Source organism: Corvus kubaryi, unplaced genomic scaffold, assembly GCF_017639235.1.
Source record: "Corvus kubaryi isolate FWS band 111438036 unplaced genomic scaffold, C.kubaryi_AGA036_p1.0 74, whole genome shotgun sequence".
NCBI lineage: Eukaryota > Metazoa > Chordata > Aves > Passeriformes > Corvidae > Corvus > Corvus kubaryi.
Window position 1 is genome coordinate 17497105 of NW_024582061.1, and position 15829 is coordinate 17512933.

Consider the following 15829-nt stretch of genomic DNA (forward strand, 5'->3'; position numbering starts at 1 on the left):
TGGGGGTGTCCTGCGCCCCACCACACTCCGGTGGGTCTCTGCTGACGGGATGGGCTGGGCAGGGGGAGGGAGGCACCAAGGGGTCCCTCGGCAATGACATGGAGCCCAGCATGGGGCAGGACCCTTCAGGAGAGGTAGGGTGATGAGAGTGAGGATGGGGGCTTCCTCCCCTTTGAGTGATTTCCTCTTGACCCACACCGGAATCATGGGTGGGCAACAGCTGGTGGCAGGAGAGCCCGTGTGTTTTTTGAGCCTGGCACTCAGCAGGGAGACAGGCAACGGTGGTCACCATGTCAGGAGATTCTGTGGGTGCTGGGATGCCTACCTCCCTGTCTGTCTGTCTGTCAGTCAGGAAACCAGCCTGTCCACTGCTCAGCCTGGCCCGGGTAACTGCTGACAATTATTTCTAAATGTTCCTGTAACCTGCAGTGGGTGCAGTTTTCTTTATGTCCCAGAGCACTGCAAAAAGTGGCACCCCAAACTCTTGCCAAGTCTGCCAGGCATCCCACAGCCTGTCCCCCACCCAGGGGCCTGCCTCGTGGTGGAGGGGCACATGGTGCTCCTGTCATCCCACTGCCTGGAGGGTCAGAGCATTCCCAGATGTCGGTGCCCCAGCACAGCATGACAGGGACACAGTGCCTCTTGGGGCCGGGGCTCACAAATGTAGTAGAAGGAAATGCAAAGCAGGGAAAGGGCATCCCCATCCAAGGATGCAAGCAGCCAGAGGCATCCACACGGCTCTCCAGGCACGGGCACATCCACAGGGCACATGGAGGTGCCTGCCAGAGCACACGGGGATGTGACCTGTGTACCCCAACATGGTCCAGGTGGAAGGACCTCTCCCTGCTCGCCACACACAGGCACACACGCGCATGTACATGCACGCACACATGTTTGTACACACAAGCGCATGCAGAGGGGACAGCACTGGCTCTGCCTCTACGCCTTGGGCTGACAGCCAGGAATCACGGTGTTGGAGGTGAAAAGGTTTCTCACACCTCCACAGGCAAAGCTGAAGGGCAAATCACTTTTGATGAACCAAAACATTCCCAATTTCCTCCCTCTGGGAAAGCAGAAGGAGATTTTGCAATCTGCTGATCCCAGGAATTACCTAGGGGCAAAGAGCACCCTTTGTCAGCCTCGCCGGAGCTAAGCTGTGAAGGGTTAAATATGCCCCTCCCTAAACAAGCAGAGGTGCTGAAAAGGCTGGGGAATTGGGAGGGAAAAGGGCAAGAAAATGCCTGTGGGGTGTGGGTGTGCAATGGGGGCCCCTCCAGGACATGGGGGCCCCATCGGCAGCGGCCCCTCCGACCCCGAGGCCATGCCCCCCCCCCCCGCAAGGCAGGGAGGCTGGCGGGGGCCTGGGATGGAGCCGGGGGCCTGGGATGGAGCCGGGGGAGGGTGCGCGGGGGGAGATTTTGCGGAGATGTTTAATATTCAGGTCACATGACGATGGCAGCAGGAGCAGCACCAGCATCCCCGCTCTGCTGAAATAGCCACTGGAGAAGGAAGGGAAGGAGAGAGGGGGGAGAAGAGGACACAGGGAAGAAAGACAAAGGTAAAAGCAAGTAGCCCACCGTGCTGCTTCATCAGCATCAGGCTAGAAAAGTGGGGGGAGACCCACCCCTTTGGGAGAGGATTCGGAGACAAAGGAAGCTTCATGTTCAAAGGTAGGATGCTCCGGGCTTGGCAGGGCTGGGCAACGCCAGAGGGACACCGCTGGGGCTTTTTGCGCAGGCATCCTCCGCCGTGCCCCCACATTGCCCAGCTCTGGGCACGGGGGAGGGATAACCCCGGAGGGCAGTGGGGGAAATCGGTCCTGGCTTTGTCTTTCCTCTGTTTTTTCCTTTTGGTGGCAGCAGTCTTGTATGAAGGAGAAGGAGCAGGGCTGGTTGTGGTGCTGATGGGGAGTAGCTAGTGCCAGGCACTGTTCTGAAAGAAAGGGATAATCCAACCGGCCCAGGGCTGGGGAGTGCCCACAAAGTCCTCGGCACCTGGCTTGTCCCTTGCCAGTGACAGGCAGCAGGGATGTCCTGTGCTGCTCCCTGGGCATCTGCACAGGAGCCAGCAGGCATGCGGGCAGGGGCACAGGCAGCTGTGGTGGTGTGGGTACCCTGCTCCAGGGGTGCTCAGCATCCTCTTGCCTTGCGATACAGCTGTGCCACCCAGGTGGTGAACTGGGACATGGGACAGGGATTGTACGGCTGGAGAGCAGCATCAAGGGCATGGCTGGGGCCATGGTGGCTGGGCTGGGGATGTGCCCAGCTCCTTCACCTCCAGCTTCTGCATCTCCAGAGAGGCTTCGGCACAGGCTGCCCTAGATTTCACTGCAGCCGGGCTCTTGCCCAAGCCCTTTGCAGAGTGTTGAGGGGATGAAAGATTGCTGTTGGGAAGGCTGCGGCAGTCCAGAGGATTGGGATGATCTTCAAGCCAGGCAAAAAGATCTGGTAAGAAGAATGGTTCTGTTCTGTACCCTGAGGTCAGGCAGTGCATCCGGCAGGGCTCAGCCATTGCCCTGCACAGCTGAAAGAAACGCCCTGGGGTCATGGGAACTGAGGAGGGAAAGGTATTTTTTCAGTGGAGAGATGTGCCGTCCAGCACCTCTGCAGCTCTGAAGGAAGGAGCAGGTCCTGATGCCGGTGAGCTCCAGGGAAGCTGTACTACTGAAGCAGCTGCTTGCTTTCTTTCCTAAGAACCTGGCATCACCCTTTGAGGGCCTGCTTCTGCCAGCCACCTTCAGGCTTTGAACCCATCCCTCCTCCCTGTTCCATGTCTACAGGGAGTGGGACTGTGGGTCCAGGACTGCATGAATGGAAGGGGCTGGGGTGAGATGTGTGTGAGGATCACTGCCTTGAGCTGCAGAGGGACAACCTTGTGCTGCACTGGAGGAGAACTGCAGTGAGGCCATCCATGTGTTATGTGGGGGTTAAATAGCTTTTCCTTGCTGGAAGCTGGGTTGTGGTGAGCACTGTTTGCAGCTCTCCCTCCCTCTTGCCACCCAGACAAAGGATGGGAAGGCAGGGGGAGGGGATTCGACTGTATCTGGGTTGTCCAGACATACTAGATGTTAGTTCCCACTACCTGAGCCCCTAAGGGACCAGCAGGGCCACCTCTGTCCCCACACAGCTCCTGTGAACGTCAGAGCATGAAGGGTGAGCTACAGTAGTGGTGTCTGCTGCTGGCCACATATGTTGGCCCTGCAGGAAGAGGTTTTGGGGTGGATCAATGGGTGTCAGAAGCAGGAGCTAGCTGGGACCATGGGGACCTCTCTGGGCACTCATCGCTCTTCTGGTTCTGCCTGTCCCTGCCCCAAAAGCTGCACCTTTCCTTGGTCCAGAGTCACATGGAGCATCTCCTGTGAGCCAGACATTATCCCCTGACAGCCCAGCCCAGCCCAGGCCACCTCCTACAGGATCTGGGCAGCAGTGGGGTATCACCAGCCACGGCCCTCTTAAATTAGCTTCTCTTAGCACACAGAACAAAGCAGCAGGGAAAAAGGCGGCCTTGCAAACAGCAGATGTACGTGGTTAACCTTGGCTACCCCTCTATTCATTATCAGCTGTACTGACTGTAGTGCCCTCTCGTGCATTCATTACAGGGGACAGCTGCAAGGGCTACGGGACATGGCCAGGACACAAAATGCCACCCCTGACCAGCCACTCAGTGCGCTCAGGAGGCTTCCTAGCAGCATTAGCTTTAATGCACATAAAACAGAGCCACTCCCAGGAGAGCAGGCAGGCATGTTTCATGTCTCAGGGTGCCTCTTGCGGCTCTGGTCCTGGTTTTTCTCACCCTTAACTCCCTGGCAGGCTGTTCCTCAGCTGGCTCCTTGAATTCGTCTGTGGGAGGCAAAAGGTGGAAGATCATGTGCAGAAAAATGAACCCCTGGGAAATTTCTGCAAAATGGGGGCTTCCCTGCCTGAGGCTGTATGGGAGGAACCCCACACAGAGAGGAAGGCAAGTGACCTAGAGGAGAAAGGGAGGTGGCTTACCCTGACACCTTGAATGTCCTGATATAAAATCCAGGAAATATATTTAAGGAGACTTCTGGAGATCTTTTCTCCTGGTCTCAGGGTTTTTATAGCTGCCCAAGAACCTGAATCTGAAACATCTCACCAGTCACTCCAAGCTCCTGGCTCCAGCAGGGAAGCTTGCAAAGGAATGGTCATGTATTGTGATGTCCACAGCAGTTAGCAACATCTGCTGACTCTGGGCAAGGCTTTCCTTGGTGAGATTGAGGGATGAGCTATGAACCTCTTAGTGAGCCTTGAGGCTGACAGCAAATTCCCTCCTTCCTCCTCCCTATGTAAGAACAAGGGTTGAAAGAATAAAGGAGAGGGCAACAGATTCCTTGAGGACAAGCTACCACCCAGGCAGTGAAAGGGTCACAGCCCACATGGCCCATGTCCTGTACTCATCCCATGCAGCTGCTCAGCTGTGCTTCCTTCCCATCTTGACCTGTTTCTTTCCACCTTTGGGGTTTATTTGCCCCCGTTTACTGCAGTAGCCAAGTGCCTCACTGGGGCCGCAGCCCCATGTCCCTAATTCCTTCATCATTCCCTGTTTGTTTCTCTCTTCTCCCACTCTTTGGGCTAGGTAGGACCCCAGCAGGGCTGTGCATATGGAGAATGCTGCAGCAGCATAAGGGACACAGCACAGCCACACAACCATGATGCGGGTGATGAGGGCAGCCTGGGAGAGGATGAGTGAAGGGCAGGGTGCAGGCGAACTGGCTGGCCTGGCCCCCTGTGCTGTACCAGAGAGATGGGCTTTCCTGGCTGGCACTAGCTTTGATAAAACTGAAGAAAGACAACAGGAGCCTCAAGGGATGCTTCGTCAGCAGGAAAGGCACAGACTAGTTGTGATGGGTGTAAGAGAGGATTGCAGCAGAGAAGCACTTGGCTCGGCAGCCTGCCTCCTCCAGCAGCTGCCCGGCAGCATGAGGTGCTCCAAATTGCCAGTCTGACTCAAGCCAATGGTCCATCTTGTGCTCTGGTCCCCCCCAGGGTGCTGCTCACTGCTTCAGGAGAGGATGAGATAGCCCAGGGTGCCCTCGCTCGGTGGGAAGAGCAGGAGGGGGGCCATCCTCCCACTGACCTCTCCTGTGTGGGCATGGTGGAACAGAGGTGGTACGAGAGCTTCAGATGTTACCCACAGTGCTGTGCATGAGTGGCTCTGCCACCATCCTCTCATGCAGAGGAAAGATCCTTCTCCCAGTTTAATATAAAAGACTTCCCAAGCAGTGGAAAGGAGCTGAGTGGAGGCACCCTTCTCCCTGCCAAGGGTGGCCCTTCCACAAGGTCTTTCCTTAGCACATGATAGTGGAATATTACAGCTAATATAAAATGTAAAATCTTCACTGTGTAGAGCAGCCCTTGTGTCAGCACCAGAGCTTTGATGTGGGAGTGCCAGGCAGCGTCCCCATTCAGCCATGGAGCCTGCTGCAGCCTAACCCTGTCCTTGAACAAAATCTCTCTGATCTCTTCCCAGCCTGTCGCTGCCTGTCTTGACTAAGCTGTCACAGGGACCCCAGATTGGTGGCATCAGTGTCCCTAGCCCAGTGACTTCTGAGTCATTTTCCTTGCAAAGAGGGGCATGTGTCACCCACCAAATGGCAGTCACCTCCCTGGCTGCTCATGTCCTTTTCTGCTGCCAGTGGATTCTGCTAAGTGGAGAGAAAACTCTGCCAAAATGATGGAAAGGGATAATTTAGTGTGAGATACTTGAACTGAAGTGGCATCCAAAACAAATGAAGTACTTACCAAGCAAAAATGCATTCTGTCTCTGTCCTGGAAAAATAACCCTCTAATGAGACAAAGCATGGGGGAGTAGAGTAATTAGAGTGGGAGAAACTCTAGTTTGCAGCTGGCTTGTATATGAAAGGTATTTGATTCCTATCCCCTTCATCTTCCTTCCCAGATTCATCCCTCATGCCTCCATTCCCCACCAATTAGGGCTTTTCTTCCATGCCCTGTCCTCTCCCAACCTCCCAGCGGGTGGGAGCTACTCACTAATGAGACAGAGACAAATGGGTGAGGCTTGCCCCAAGCAATATGTGCCATCACCCAAGAAAGGGTCAGGGAGGCTGGAAAGCCCTCAGGGCTTTCTTTTTACCCAATTGTTCTACATGGAAGAAGTGAGGAGGCAGAGATGACAAGAGAAGGATGCAGATAATTAATTTTGTGATCATGATGATTAGTTTTTCAGTATGACAACAACCATTGGTCTACAGGTGAGAGGCAAGCACAGAGATTATGGCCATGCTTTCACTTCCACCACTGCCTTCCTCTGAGGAACTCAGCCTGTGCACCACAGCCAGTAATGCAGCCACCCCTGGCAAGGGCCAAGCTTGCAAGTCCTCATGGTACATCCCAAACTCTGTTTCAATGCCAGGACTTGACACATAATTTTTTAAAGTCTGTTCCATCGCAAATTTTATGGGGAACTTGGAGGGGCAAAACACAAGGATCCTGTTGAGAACCCGGAGACAAAAACAAGGAGACACACATGGAGCTTTGGGCACCTGATTATCAGCCCAGCCAGCCTCGCTGCCCCTGCTCCTGCTGTTTGGAGGTAGCCATCAATACGCTGCATTCTCAGTGAACCCCACTTCACCTCCGTGTCTGGAGTGGTACATAGAAGAGTGTGCTGGAAACTCAGGTAGATGTTCCTCCATGATGAGCCTTACCACTAAAATCTTGACATTCAGTTATCCTCAACACCCCTTGAAAGGCTGCTCAAAGCTGCCCTCAGCCCCTGTGACAGGTCAGCAGGGAGGTTGTTGTTACACCTCAATGATTTTTCAATCTTTGCCCCCACGCAGGACCAGTGGAGAGCAAAAACGAAGCAGCCATGTCTGAGCTGGTCCCAGAGCCACGACAAAAACCAGTCGTGCCAATGAAACCCATGGGCATCAACGCCAGCTTGCTGGGCTACATCGGTATTGACACCATCATTGAGCAGATGCGCAAGAAAACCATGAAGACAGGTTTCGACTTCAACATCATGGTTGTAGGTAGGCAGAGACCAGCTGAGGAACTGGGAACCATGGCCAGGGACTGTCCCCTGAGGCCAGGTGGGAGAGTGAGCCCTGCAGGGAGGGTGTGAGGGAGCAGACAGCACTTGCTCTGAGGGAAAATAGAGCCTGCATAAGGCAAGGAGACACCTACAGCCCCTTCCCTTCCCCTGCCAGCCTTGCTCTGTTCCCCGGGCCCGCTGTCATCACCAGGCTGTGGCAGATGTCACAAGCTTCCTCTCTGCAATCCTCAGGTCAGAGCGGACTGGGAAAGTCAACATTGGTAAACACCCTCTTCAAATCCCAGGTGAGCCGCAAATCTTCAGGCTGGAACCGGGAGGAGAAGATCCCCAAGACAGTGGAGATCAAAGCCATTGGGCATGGTAAGAGCCAGGCTGCTGGGGTGGAAGCAATGCTGATGCTTCAGCACAGTCTTGCAGAAAATCCCAGCAGGCTACGCAAATAGTTCTTTGGTATTAGGCAGCCCTTTCTCCATTGGAAGCTAAAGGACAGTTTTAGATGGCCTCAGAGACAGACAAGGCTTTTGTTAAACATCAGTGCCCCTGATGCCACAGCCAAAAGTGAGAGGTAGAAAAATAGACAGATTTCATCACCTAAGACATTAGTCTGCACTTGTGGATTAAACCTTGCTGTAAGTCATTTTCACCTGCAGTTACATTTAATAATCTGTACAAATTGCATTGTTGGGTCCCATCCCAAGCCTGGTAGCGCACAGCTCCTTATGGCAAAGTATCAGCACAACTCCTACAGTGGTGCAGTGTAATGAGCATCATCTCAGATTCAGGATGATGTGTTAGAGGGGAGAAGTTGTGTTAAGGTAGTACTACCTCTGGGCTACAGACTGAGCACAAATCCATTTTCCTGTGGCAGAGTGGTATAAAGTGGCTTTCGTGTAGCTGTTACCAAAATTTGGGGTCAGACATGCAAATGAGGGTCATAACTGTTGAGGCATGCATGACCCAGCCTGGTCTAAAACCCTAATGCTTTGCTGGGTAGGGATGATGGCAGAGCTCTCTTGTTCCCTTGTGGCACACAGAGACATGTTTCATGATAGAGCAGGTCCTCGGGGAGGAGAATGATTGTTTGCAATTTCTCACCCAGTCATTGAAGAAGGTGGTGTCAAAATGAAGCTGACAGTGATTGACACACCAGGATTTGGGGACCAGATCAACAATGAGAACTGGTAAGTTTTACAAGGCCAAGGCCTGGAGTTAAGATGGTATATGAGTGACTGTCATCTGCTTGGCCCGTGAAAGCATCTGGGATCCTATTGCACTCCAGGGGCTGATAATGGGGCCGTGGGACTGTGAAACCATGTGTGTGCTTGGGGGTATGCACATATTACATGGTGAGTGCTTATTTCTGTGCCCAGTTACAGAAACTCTTAATCATCTGTGCTGATGGTGAGATGCTTGAGGTGGACTTTTTTTAATGCCTGAGACTGCTTTGTTGCTGTCAGAGCTGGGAACACTGTAGGCAGGAACATGAGGAGATTTGTACCTGTCTATTCATCTCTCTCTCCCACCTCAACAGCTGGGAGCCTATTGAGAAATACATCAACGAGCAATACGAAAAATTTTTGAAAGAGGAGGTGAATATTGCAAGGAAGAAACGAATTCCAGACACACGTGTGCACTGCTGCCTCTACTTCATCTCCCCTACGGGCCACTCGTATGTACACAGTCCCTCATCCTTCCTCCAGCCCTTGGTACCTCTGTGCCAGATACATACCCTACACTGCTGCATCTCAGACATGGATCCAGGGATCCTGCCAGCAGGGCTGGCCACTGTTTAGCTTAACTTTGGGTGCTGTGGGGCTTGAAAGGGTCTAGGATTACAAGAGCGGAAGAAATGCCACTGTGTTTTTTGGGAGTGGGCAGTATGGATGGGAAGAAGGAGATGAGAACATGGGGGCAGCAAGTAGGGTATACAAGGGAAGGTTCACGGGTGCCCTGATGCTGGGACAGTCATTAGGATGAAAGGGGAGGAGGGTAAAAAGTGACCCCTTCCATCTTGTTCCTTCTTGGGCTGCAGCTTGCGGCCTCTGGACCTGGAGTTCATGAAACATCTCAGCAAGGTAGTGAACATCATCCCAGTTATTGCTAAGGCTGACACCATGACCTTGGAGGAAAAGACTGAATTCAAACAAAGAGTGAGTATCTCCTCTTCTGGATGGCATCCTTTCCTGCCCTGGCTTGGAGGCGGGAGAAATGAGTGGTATCCTTCTTCTTGGGATTGCAGTGCAGTCCCCAGGGTGTGCACAGAGTCCAGAGCTGGGTTGGTGGGTAAGTCCTAAAGATGCAGCTGTTTATATCTCTGAGGGCATCTGTTAGAGAAGGAAGAAATGTGTGTATCCCTGTGACATCCCGTGGTATGTTCTGTCACGGGAACTGGAGAGCCAGACAAGTAACCGAGGTTGGGAAGAAAGACTCATCATTGCTGCCCCGTGTCCTCGCTTTGCTGTGCACTTCCTTGGGACAATCCCTCCAGCTTCTGCCCACTGGAAGGATGTCCCAGATGTGTTTGCCTGGCCTTGCCAACTTCCTTCCCTTCAGGTTTGTGCTGCTTTGTGCTCCAAAATGTCTTTCTGCTTAGGTGCGCAAGGAACTAGAAGTAAATGGGATCGAGTTTTATCCCCAGAAAGAATTTGATGAGGACTTGGAGGATAAAACAGAGAACGACAAAATCAGGGTAGGAAACATTTTATTGTGGGAGGGGAAGGGGGTATGAGGAGGGCACCACATTTTGTTCTACACTTCAGCATCATTGCCCTCACACATAAGAAATAAACTGCTTTTTAATCTCCATTCCTGTGGTAATTGCAGTCTCTTTCCAGGCCCAGGGATATCTATAGAGTAAACCTATGAACATCTGCACAACCCTATGGATAGCAGAGTCTCCTGCACTCTGTGCTCTGGAAAGATAGTTTCTCCCTGTGCTTAGAGATATCTGGGTCCCCAATAGCCTCACCTCCTGTCCTACTTCCCAGGAAAGCTGCACCCCTACTCCTATTCTGGGTTTCCTCAGTACAATTTCAGCCACTAAACTTGTTGAATGTTCATGTGTCTTATGGGGAAGGATTATTTGAGTCCTCTCTTTCTATTGTGAAGAACTACAAATCTGGTGAGAAATACTCACCTCAAACTATCCATGTGAGCAGCTCTGGGCTGACAGACCCTCTGCTGGTTATGCTAAGGTACTTCTTCCCCTCGTCATCCCCCTCCTGAGGAATGCTGGAGATAGGTGCAGAAAAGCTCTGCCTCAGCTCCAGAGCCCTTGGCACTGCTGCAAGCTACGCACTAAGCTTGTTAGGGTGTAAGGACACCTGGAAAGCAAGGATCCAGAATTCTAGGGATAGCACTGGTGGGTGAAAAGGACAGCCAGTGAAGTTTTGCTCTGGAGAATCTTCTCCCTCAGAGAAGGCCTTGTGTTTGTTGAGCTGAGAGGAGGAAAGGTGGATGGGGAACCGTGGTGGTGCTGCTCTCTGGAATAGGTTCAATGGATCTTTCCACGTGTCTCTCCCCAGCAGGAAAGCATGCCCTTTGCAGTAGTGGGCAGTGACAAGGAGTACCAAGTGAATGGCAAAAGAGTCCTGGGCAGGAAAACACCTTGGGGAATCATTGAAGGTAAAAAACTTCTTGCTTACAGGAGCTGAAAGTATGTCTGCAGATCACAGTAATAGACAAGGGTCCAGATAACCTTCCCATCCCATTTTTGACAAACTGTTTGAAACCAAGCAAAAGGAGAATTCTCAAATAGCTGTGCCAGAAGGGAACTGCCATGGTCAACATGGTGCCACTATCACCACCTGGCAGAAGGTGGAGCCACTCCGAACGCCACGGTGTGTGAAGCTAAGCTCCCAAGGTTGCCTTGGTTTTCAAATGAAAATTCCTATGTGACTGATGAGCACCTCTTGGTGTCTCCTCAATGCTTGACAGCGTGGTGTTCAGACACCTGCCTGTCCTTTCTGAAGTATGCAAGCTCTACCCACTTGGAACCTGCCCCCATGGCAGTGACTTTCCCATGCTCTATAACCACAAAGGGGCTGTTGAAAAAAATCAAATGTAACGATTGCTTGCTTTCTTTTCAGTGGAAAACCTCAATCACTGTGAATTTGCCCTACTCCGAGATTTTGTCATCAGGTAAGGTCATGGTCATGCACCAATTTTCTCTTGATGAGCTGGGAGTCTTCCTGAGATCCACTCAGAGTGAAATAGCCCCTACTGAAAGGAAAATAAAGTCAATTTCAGGCAGTGAAAGTTTATGTGGTGTAGGGTTGGATTGAGTTAAGGGGTAGATACTCTAGTGCCTCTCTTAGTGACATGATCATTCTGTAAAGTAGGTGCTAGTTTTCATGTATGAGCTGGATGCCTGGAGAAAACTGGGATACTACCACCCCCATTAAGGTTGCAAAAATTCCCATTAAGGGAGTTAAAAAAAAAATCCAATTAAGGTTACAAAAATTTCTATTTGCTGCTGACAATAGGTCAGTGATAAAGAGGTCACTACCACATCCGAGATCAGGTTTCCTTACATGTTGGAGGATGTGCTGGAACATATGAGCTGGAAGTGAAAAGCTTCGTATTTCATTAGCTTTCATTGTCCTGTCTCATTTCTACTCTGTTTCATGAAGTTGCCTCAGTAAAGATTCTGTAGAAGAGCTGTAGATCCAGGGTCATCTCTCTTCCCTATAAAAATAACACAAAAAGAAAATAACAGAAACACAGTTCAAAACCAGAGCCCTGTGACTCATTCCACTTGTGGGTATGGTGCTACTGAGCCAGGTATAATGCTTTGACATCACCCTACTTCCCTCTTTTTGTTCTGTAATACCTTCTGCAGCAGAGGTGCTTTTCCAAAGTCTTTCAGTAAAACCATCCTGCCCAAATGATCTTCACAAAGCCTGTAACAATCCCAAGTCCATAGGCTGTCTGTGGAGGTCAGTGATGATGCTCACAGCTGTGTTCTGCAGCTTATGGTCTGCAGGGAACCTGATACACTGATGCTTCCTTGTCTCACCACTGCTTCAGATAAGTCCCGGTCTGCTGTGACACACCAGGATGGCCAGTGGCTGTGCCAGTGGCACAGGTGCGAGAGAGGCAGGGCACTGGCAAGCACAGCCAGGAATTTCAGCCCATGTCCTGCATCCTGCCTATGTCTTCTCAAATGCTGATGCTCCAGCTCTCAGTTGTGTATGATGGCACCCGTGCTATCCATGCAGAAAGAGGGGTACAATAATTAGCTAGACAGACTGAAAAAATCTTCCATTTATTTCAGGGAATAAAATTATCACCAGATAATACTTACTGTGCTGATATTGACTATCATATCCTCTTTCCCAACCCACTTTGTCCCCTGCAGGACCCACCTTCAGGACCTAAAAGAAGTGACCCACAACATCCACTATGAGACCTACAGGGCCAAACGGCTGAATGACAATGGAGGGCTGCCCCCCATGACTGTGGAGACAGAGGAGAACCATGAAAGTAACCTGTGAAACACCCTCCCCCTCCACGGTCACCCGGTGACTCTGGATAGACAACCCACCCCTGCTACCCCTGACTCTACCACGGGCCTGTCTCTGAAGCATGTGGCACATCCTCCGTGGGAGTGAGAGGATGCAAGTGTGAGTGCGTGCAGGCGTGCATGTGCCTACCTGTGTGCCGGAGAGGGACAAGAGCATCTCCCCATCCTTCCCAGAGTGTCCCTGTTCTTGGTTTGTTTTTTGCACAGTGGACTGTCCGTCAGCTTCCCTTCTCTCTTTTCTGTGTCTCAGCTGTGTATCTTGCCTGGGGGAAATAGTGTTGGGGGGGAAGGATTTCTAGGGGCATGGATTTTGGAGGGGGGAGGTGTGGGGCATGCTGTGGTCCTGTTTTTATCACTTGGAGACATGGCAAGGAGAGATTCTGGGAGAGATGGTGGAGTCGATGCATGCATGTTTCAAGAGACGTCAGCAGAGATTTCTCTTGGATCTTCCATGGGTGTAAAGGCAGCTGGTTGGTCTGAGGGCATGGTGGCCTGGCATTTTATCCCTTTTTCTTGCTGTGGCTCCCCAAGGGGAAACGGCAGCTTGGAACAGGATAGATGAAAGAAGACTGACATGTTTTGTGGTTCAGAGCAAGTGACTGGTGGGAGGAGACAGACTCCGTTCTTGGCCTGTAGCATCTATTTGAGAAGCATCAAAGTACTTGGGGAAAATAGATATATTTTCCAAAAGAAGCAAAACCCAGAGGAAAATAACAGGTTCCTGCTGCAGAGGGTGCATTTGCCCTGCCCAGCACTAAGGTGAAAAGCCATGCTTGTATCACAGCCATTTGACTCTGTGCAGATCAGACCAAGCTGTGCTGGGGCCACCCCAACCCATGGGGTCACCCCATCCCCTGGCTGCAATCCCCCATTGCAGCGGTCTCTCTCCACCAGCACTGAACAGGTCCTGGCCAAACCTTCCCCCCACAACTTGGCCCCTCTGCTGTGGGAGCACAGGGAAGACAATGCCACAGGGGGTCCCTGCTGGGACCTCCCCCAGGGACAGCTCCACTTGGCATAGGGCCTTGAGGATCTCGGAGAAGTGCAAAGAGCTATGGATTGAGAAGCACCGGGCCAGGGTGTCTCCCCTGATGGTGGGGGCACCAGAGGTACTGAGGAGGTATACCAAGATACCTCTTCCTCACCCTCCTCCTTGAAATGGCTGCATTTGCTACTGCAGCAGTGCTGTTCCTCTGCCCTCTTACTGTCCCGTGTCCTCCTCCACTCCTGTGCTTTTGTCCTCATTCCCTTTTAGCCCTCCATAGCCTTCTTCCTTCCTTTCTTTCCCTACCTACCTTTCTGTTCTTCACCCTTTAAGTCTCTCCTTCATTTCTCCAAGTACTTGAATATTCCTCTTCTCCAGGCTGTTTCCTCCCTGTCCCAAGTTCTCATACCTTCTTAACAATGTGCTTTTGTGTCCTGTTGAGAAGCTGTCATTTTGCCTTTCCCTGGAGGGGATGGGGAGGGAAGGTAAAGACCCAGGAGCAGAAAGAGGCACAGCTTTACTGAAGACTACATGTTTGTGTCTAGCTGGTGTGTCAGCTGTTTTCTGGACATCCCTGGATGAGGTTGAAAGTGTCAGGGCTGCGTGGGCAGAAGGAAGGAGGGGAGAAGACCAGAAACACTGAGTTTGGCAGTGTCTGCATGTCACATGGCTGGCAGAGGTTGTTCCCACCAGGACACTTTAAACACACATGTGGAATGCTATGGCCTGGCATGGCAGCACTGCGAGTAAGGGGAAGTGCAGGGGGTTTGGATGGGGTGGAAAGGCTGGCATGGGAGGGAGGAAGAGGGAATAGCAAATGAGCAGCAGAGGAGGATTCAAGTCAAACTTGATGTTGGCTGTATGGGGGCCAGGGGTGGGAATAGGGTTCTCCAAGCCTTAGCAAAACTGTCAAGAGCATATGTCCATCTGCTGGCTTTCTCTGGTGCTGTAACTGCAAAGCAAAGTTCTCTTCACTCTCACTGCCACCTGTCTACACAAATCAGCCATTCTCAGCACTACTAGGATGTGAGGGCCATCCCAGCCCTTCCCAGTCCTTTCACCACCCACGTTCACAGCCCCTGCTGTTCCTGTATGCAGTGTGTGTGTATCGCCTTGCCCCCCCTTCCCCCGGCACCAGGCCTCCTCAGTCCTGCAGGGAACAAGAGCCTTGTCACTGGTGCCAGCAGCCACACCATGGACCCTGCAGAAACCATCCTGCCACGCTGCCACCCACCCTGCCACACAACTGGCCCTCCTCAGCCCAAGGACATCAAACCTCATCAGAGACACCACCAGGGCTCTGCTTCTTCACAGCACTGAAACACGAAGCCACGTTCCATTGTCTTCACCCTGGGCTGCAGAATGGTAATCTTTATGACTTTTGGGCCCAGCCAAGGGTTATGACAGAGAGAGACAATGCTGCCCTGCTTAAAGAAAGCAAAGCAGACCCATGCAACAGAAGAGAGACTTTCCTTTGCCTGTAATGTGGATTTCAAGGACAAAGCTGTGTGTTTTGCCCTGTAGGTTTAGGAATTTTTATTTGTTTGTAATAACGTGATTTTTATGCCCTGCTCTGTAATTTCTTGTTGGATCATAGACTACTTCTAAAGGATCCGTAAAAGCTTGCTGAGAAAAGCTCAGGTACTCCTCACTGCCATCTGCTCATGCCAATAGCCTACCAACATCCTGTGTGTCTACAAGGAAGTGTACAAATGGCAAATCCAAAAAAATCCCACGTGGCATAACAACGGGAGATGCTGTTGGGAAGAAGTCTCTGTAAATGGATAAGCTGGGAAAAGCCTGAATCGTGCGCCACCAGCTGAGTTCCAAGATGAGCACAGCAAGTCAGCTGTTCCCCCGAGATATCCCGAGTAATATTGCAGAGGGGAAGAGTCTAAACCTTACATCAGACCTGCCCACTCAGCGCATTCGGAGGCTCACAAACTGCTCACCAGATAAGCCGTTCGCCAGAACAACTTTGCTAAGCACGGCAAATCCTGGACAACTTCCACTGAGGCAACCACGGCAGCGAACAGGCGTGGTTGCACCGAGCAGAGAGAGCCACAGGAGCGAGCAGGGCTGCGTGTAGGCACCAGTGTCTGTGGTTCGTTGAGCGGCCCGGCGCGGGGCGGGCGTGGGGCGCGGGGCCGGGCGGGGCCGCCACTTGTAGCGTTCCCGCCGCCACCGGCGCCATTAAACCAACCCAGCGCCGCCTCACTTCCGCCTCGCTCCTTCTCACTTCCGCCCCGCGCGCGCCGCCGGCCGGGAACGCCGCGGGGGGC

The 15829-nt window shown here is 52.1% G+C and overlaps 1 protein-coding gene and 1 long non-coding RNA gene across 5 annotated transcripts; one reads left to right on the plus strand and one right to left on the minus strand.

Moving 5' to 3' along the window:
- Nucleotides 1-1452: 1452 nt before the first annotated feature.
- Nucleotides 1453-13988, plus strand: SEPTIN3 (septin 3). 4 transcript variants are annotated; one of them, XM_042050917.1, is made up of 10 exons: nt 1453-1670; nt 6824-7015; nt 7270-7398; nt 8138-8219; nt 8570-8707; nt 9071-9188; nt 9632-9727; nt 10563-10662; nt 11127-11178; nt 12398-13988. In XM_042050917.1, the coding sequence occupies exons 1-10, from the start codon at nt 1661-1663 to the stop codon at nt 12531-12533; spliced, it is 1053 nt and encodes a 350-aa protein (XP_041906851.1). In that variant the 5' UTR covers nt 1453-1660; the 3' UTR covers nt 12534-13988. The 4 variants fall into 4 exon arrangements, with proteins under 4 accessions (XP_041906851.1, XP_041906852.1, XP_041906853.1 ...); XM_042050918.1 differs by having other exon boundaries at nt 10566-10662; XM_042050919.1 differs by having other exon boundaries at nt 1467-1558.
- Nucleotides 9723-15782, minus strand: LOC121675439. The gene is made up of 3 exons (XR_006020075.1): nt 15500-15782; nt 11571-11724; nt 9723-11259 (listed from the first exon to the last, which is right to left on the minus strand). It is a non-coding gene; the product is annotated as an uncharacterized LOC121675439 (long non-coding RNA).
- Between the last annotated feature and the right edge of the window lie 47 nt (nt 15783-15829).

Excerpts from the sequence above, each read along its gene's own strand:
- SEPTIN3 (XM_042050917.1), top strand. Across the intron at positions 9,189-9,631 it reads AGACTGAATTCAAACAAAGA|GTGCGCAAGGAACTAGAAGT; the intron begins GTGAGTATCTCC and ends CTTTCTGCTTAG. Across the intron at positions 10,663-11,126 it reads ACCTTGGGGAATCATTGAAG|TGGAAAACCTCAATCACTGT; the intron begins GTAAAAAACTTC and ends CTTTCTTTTCAG.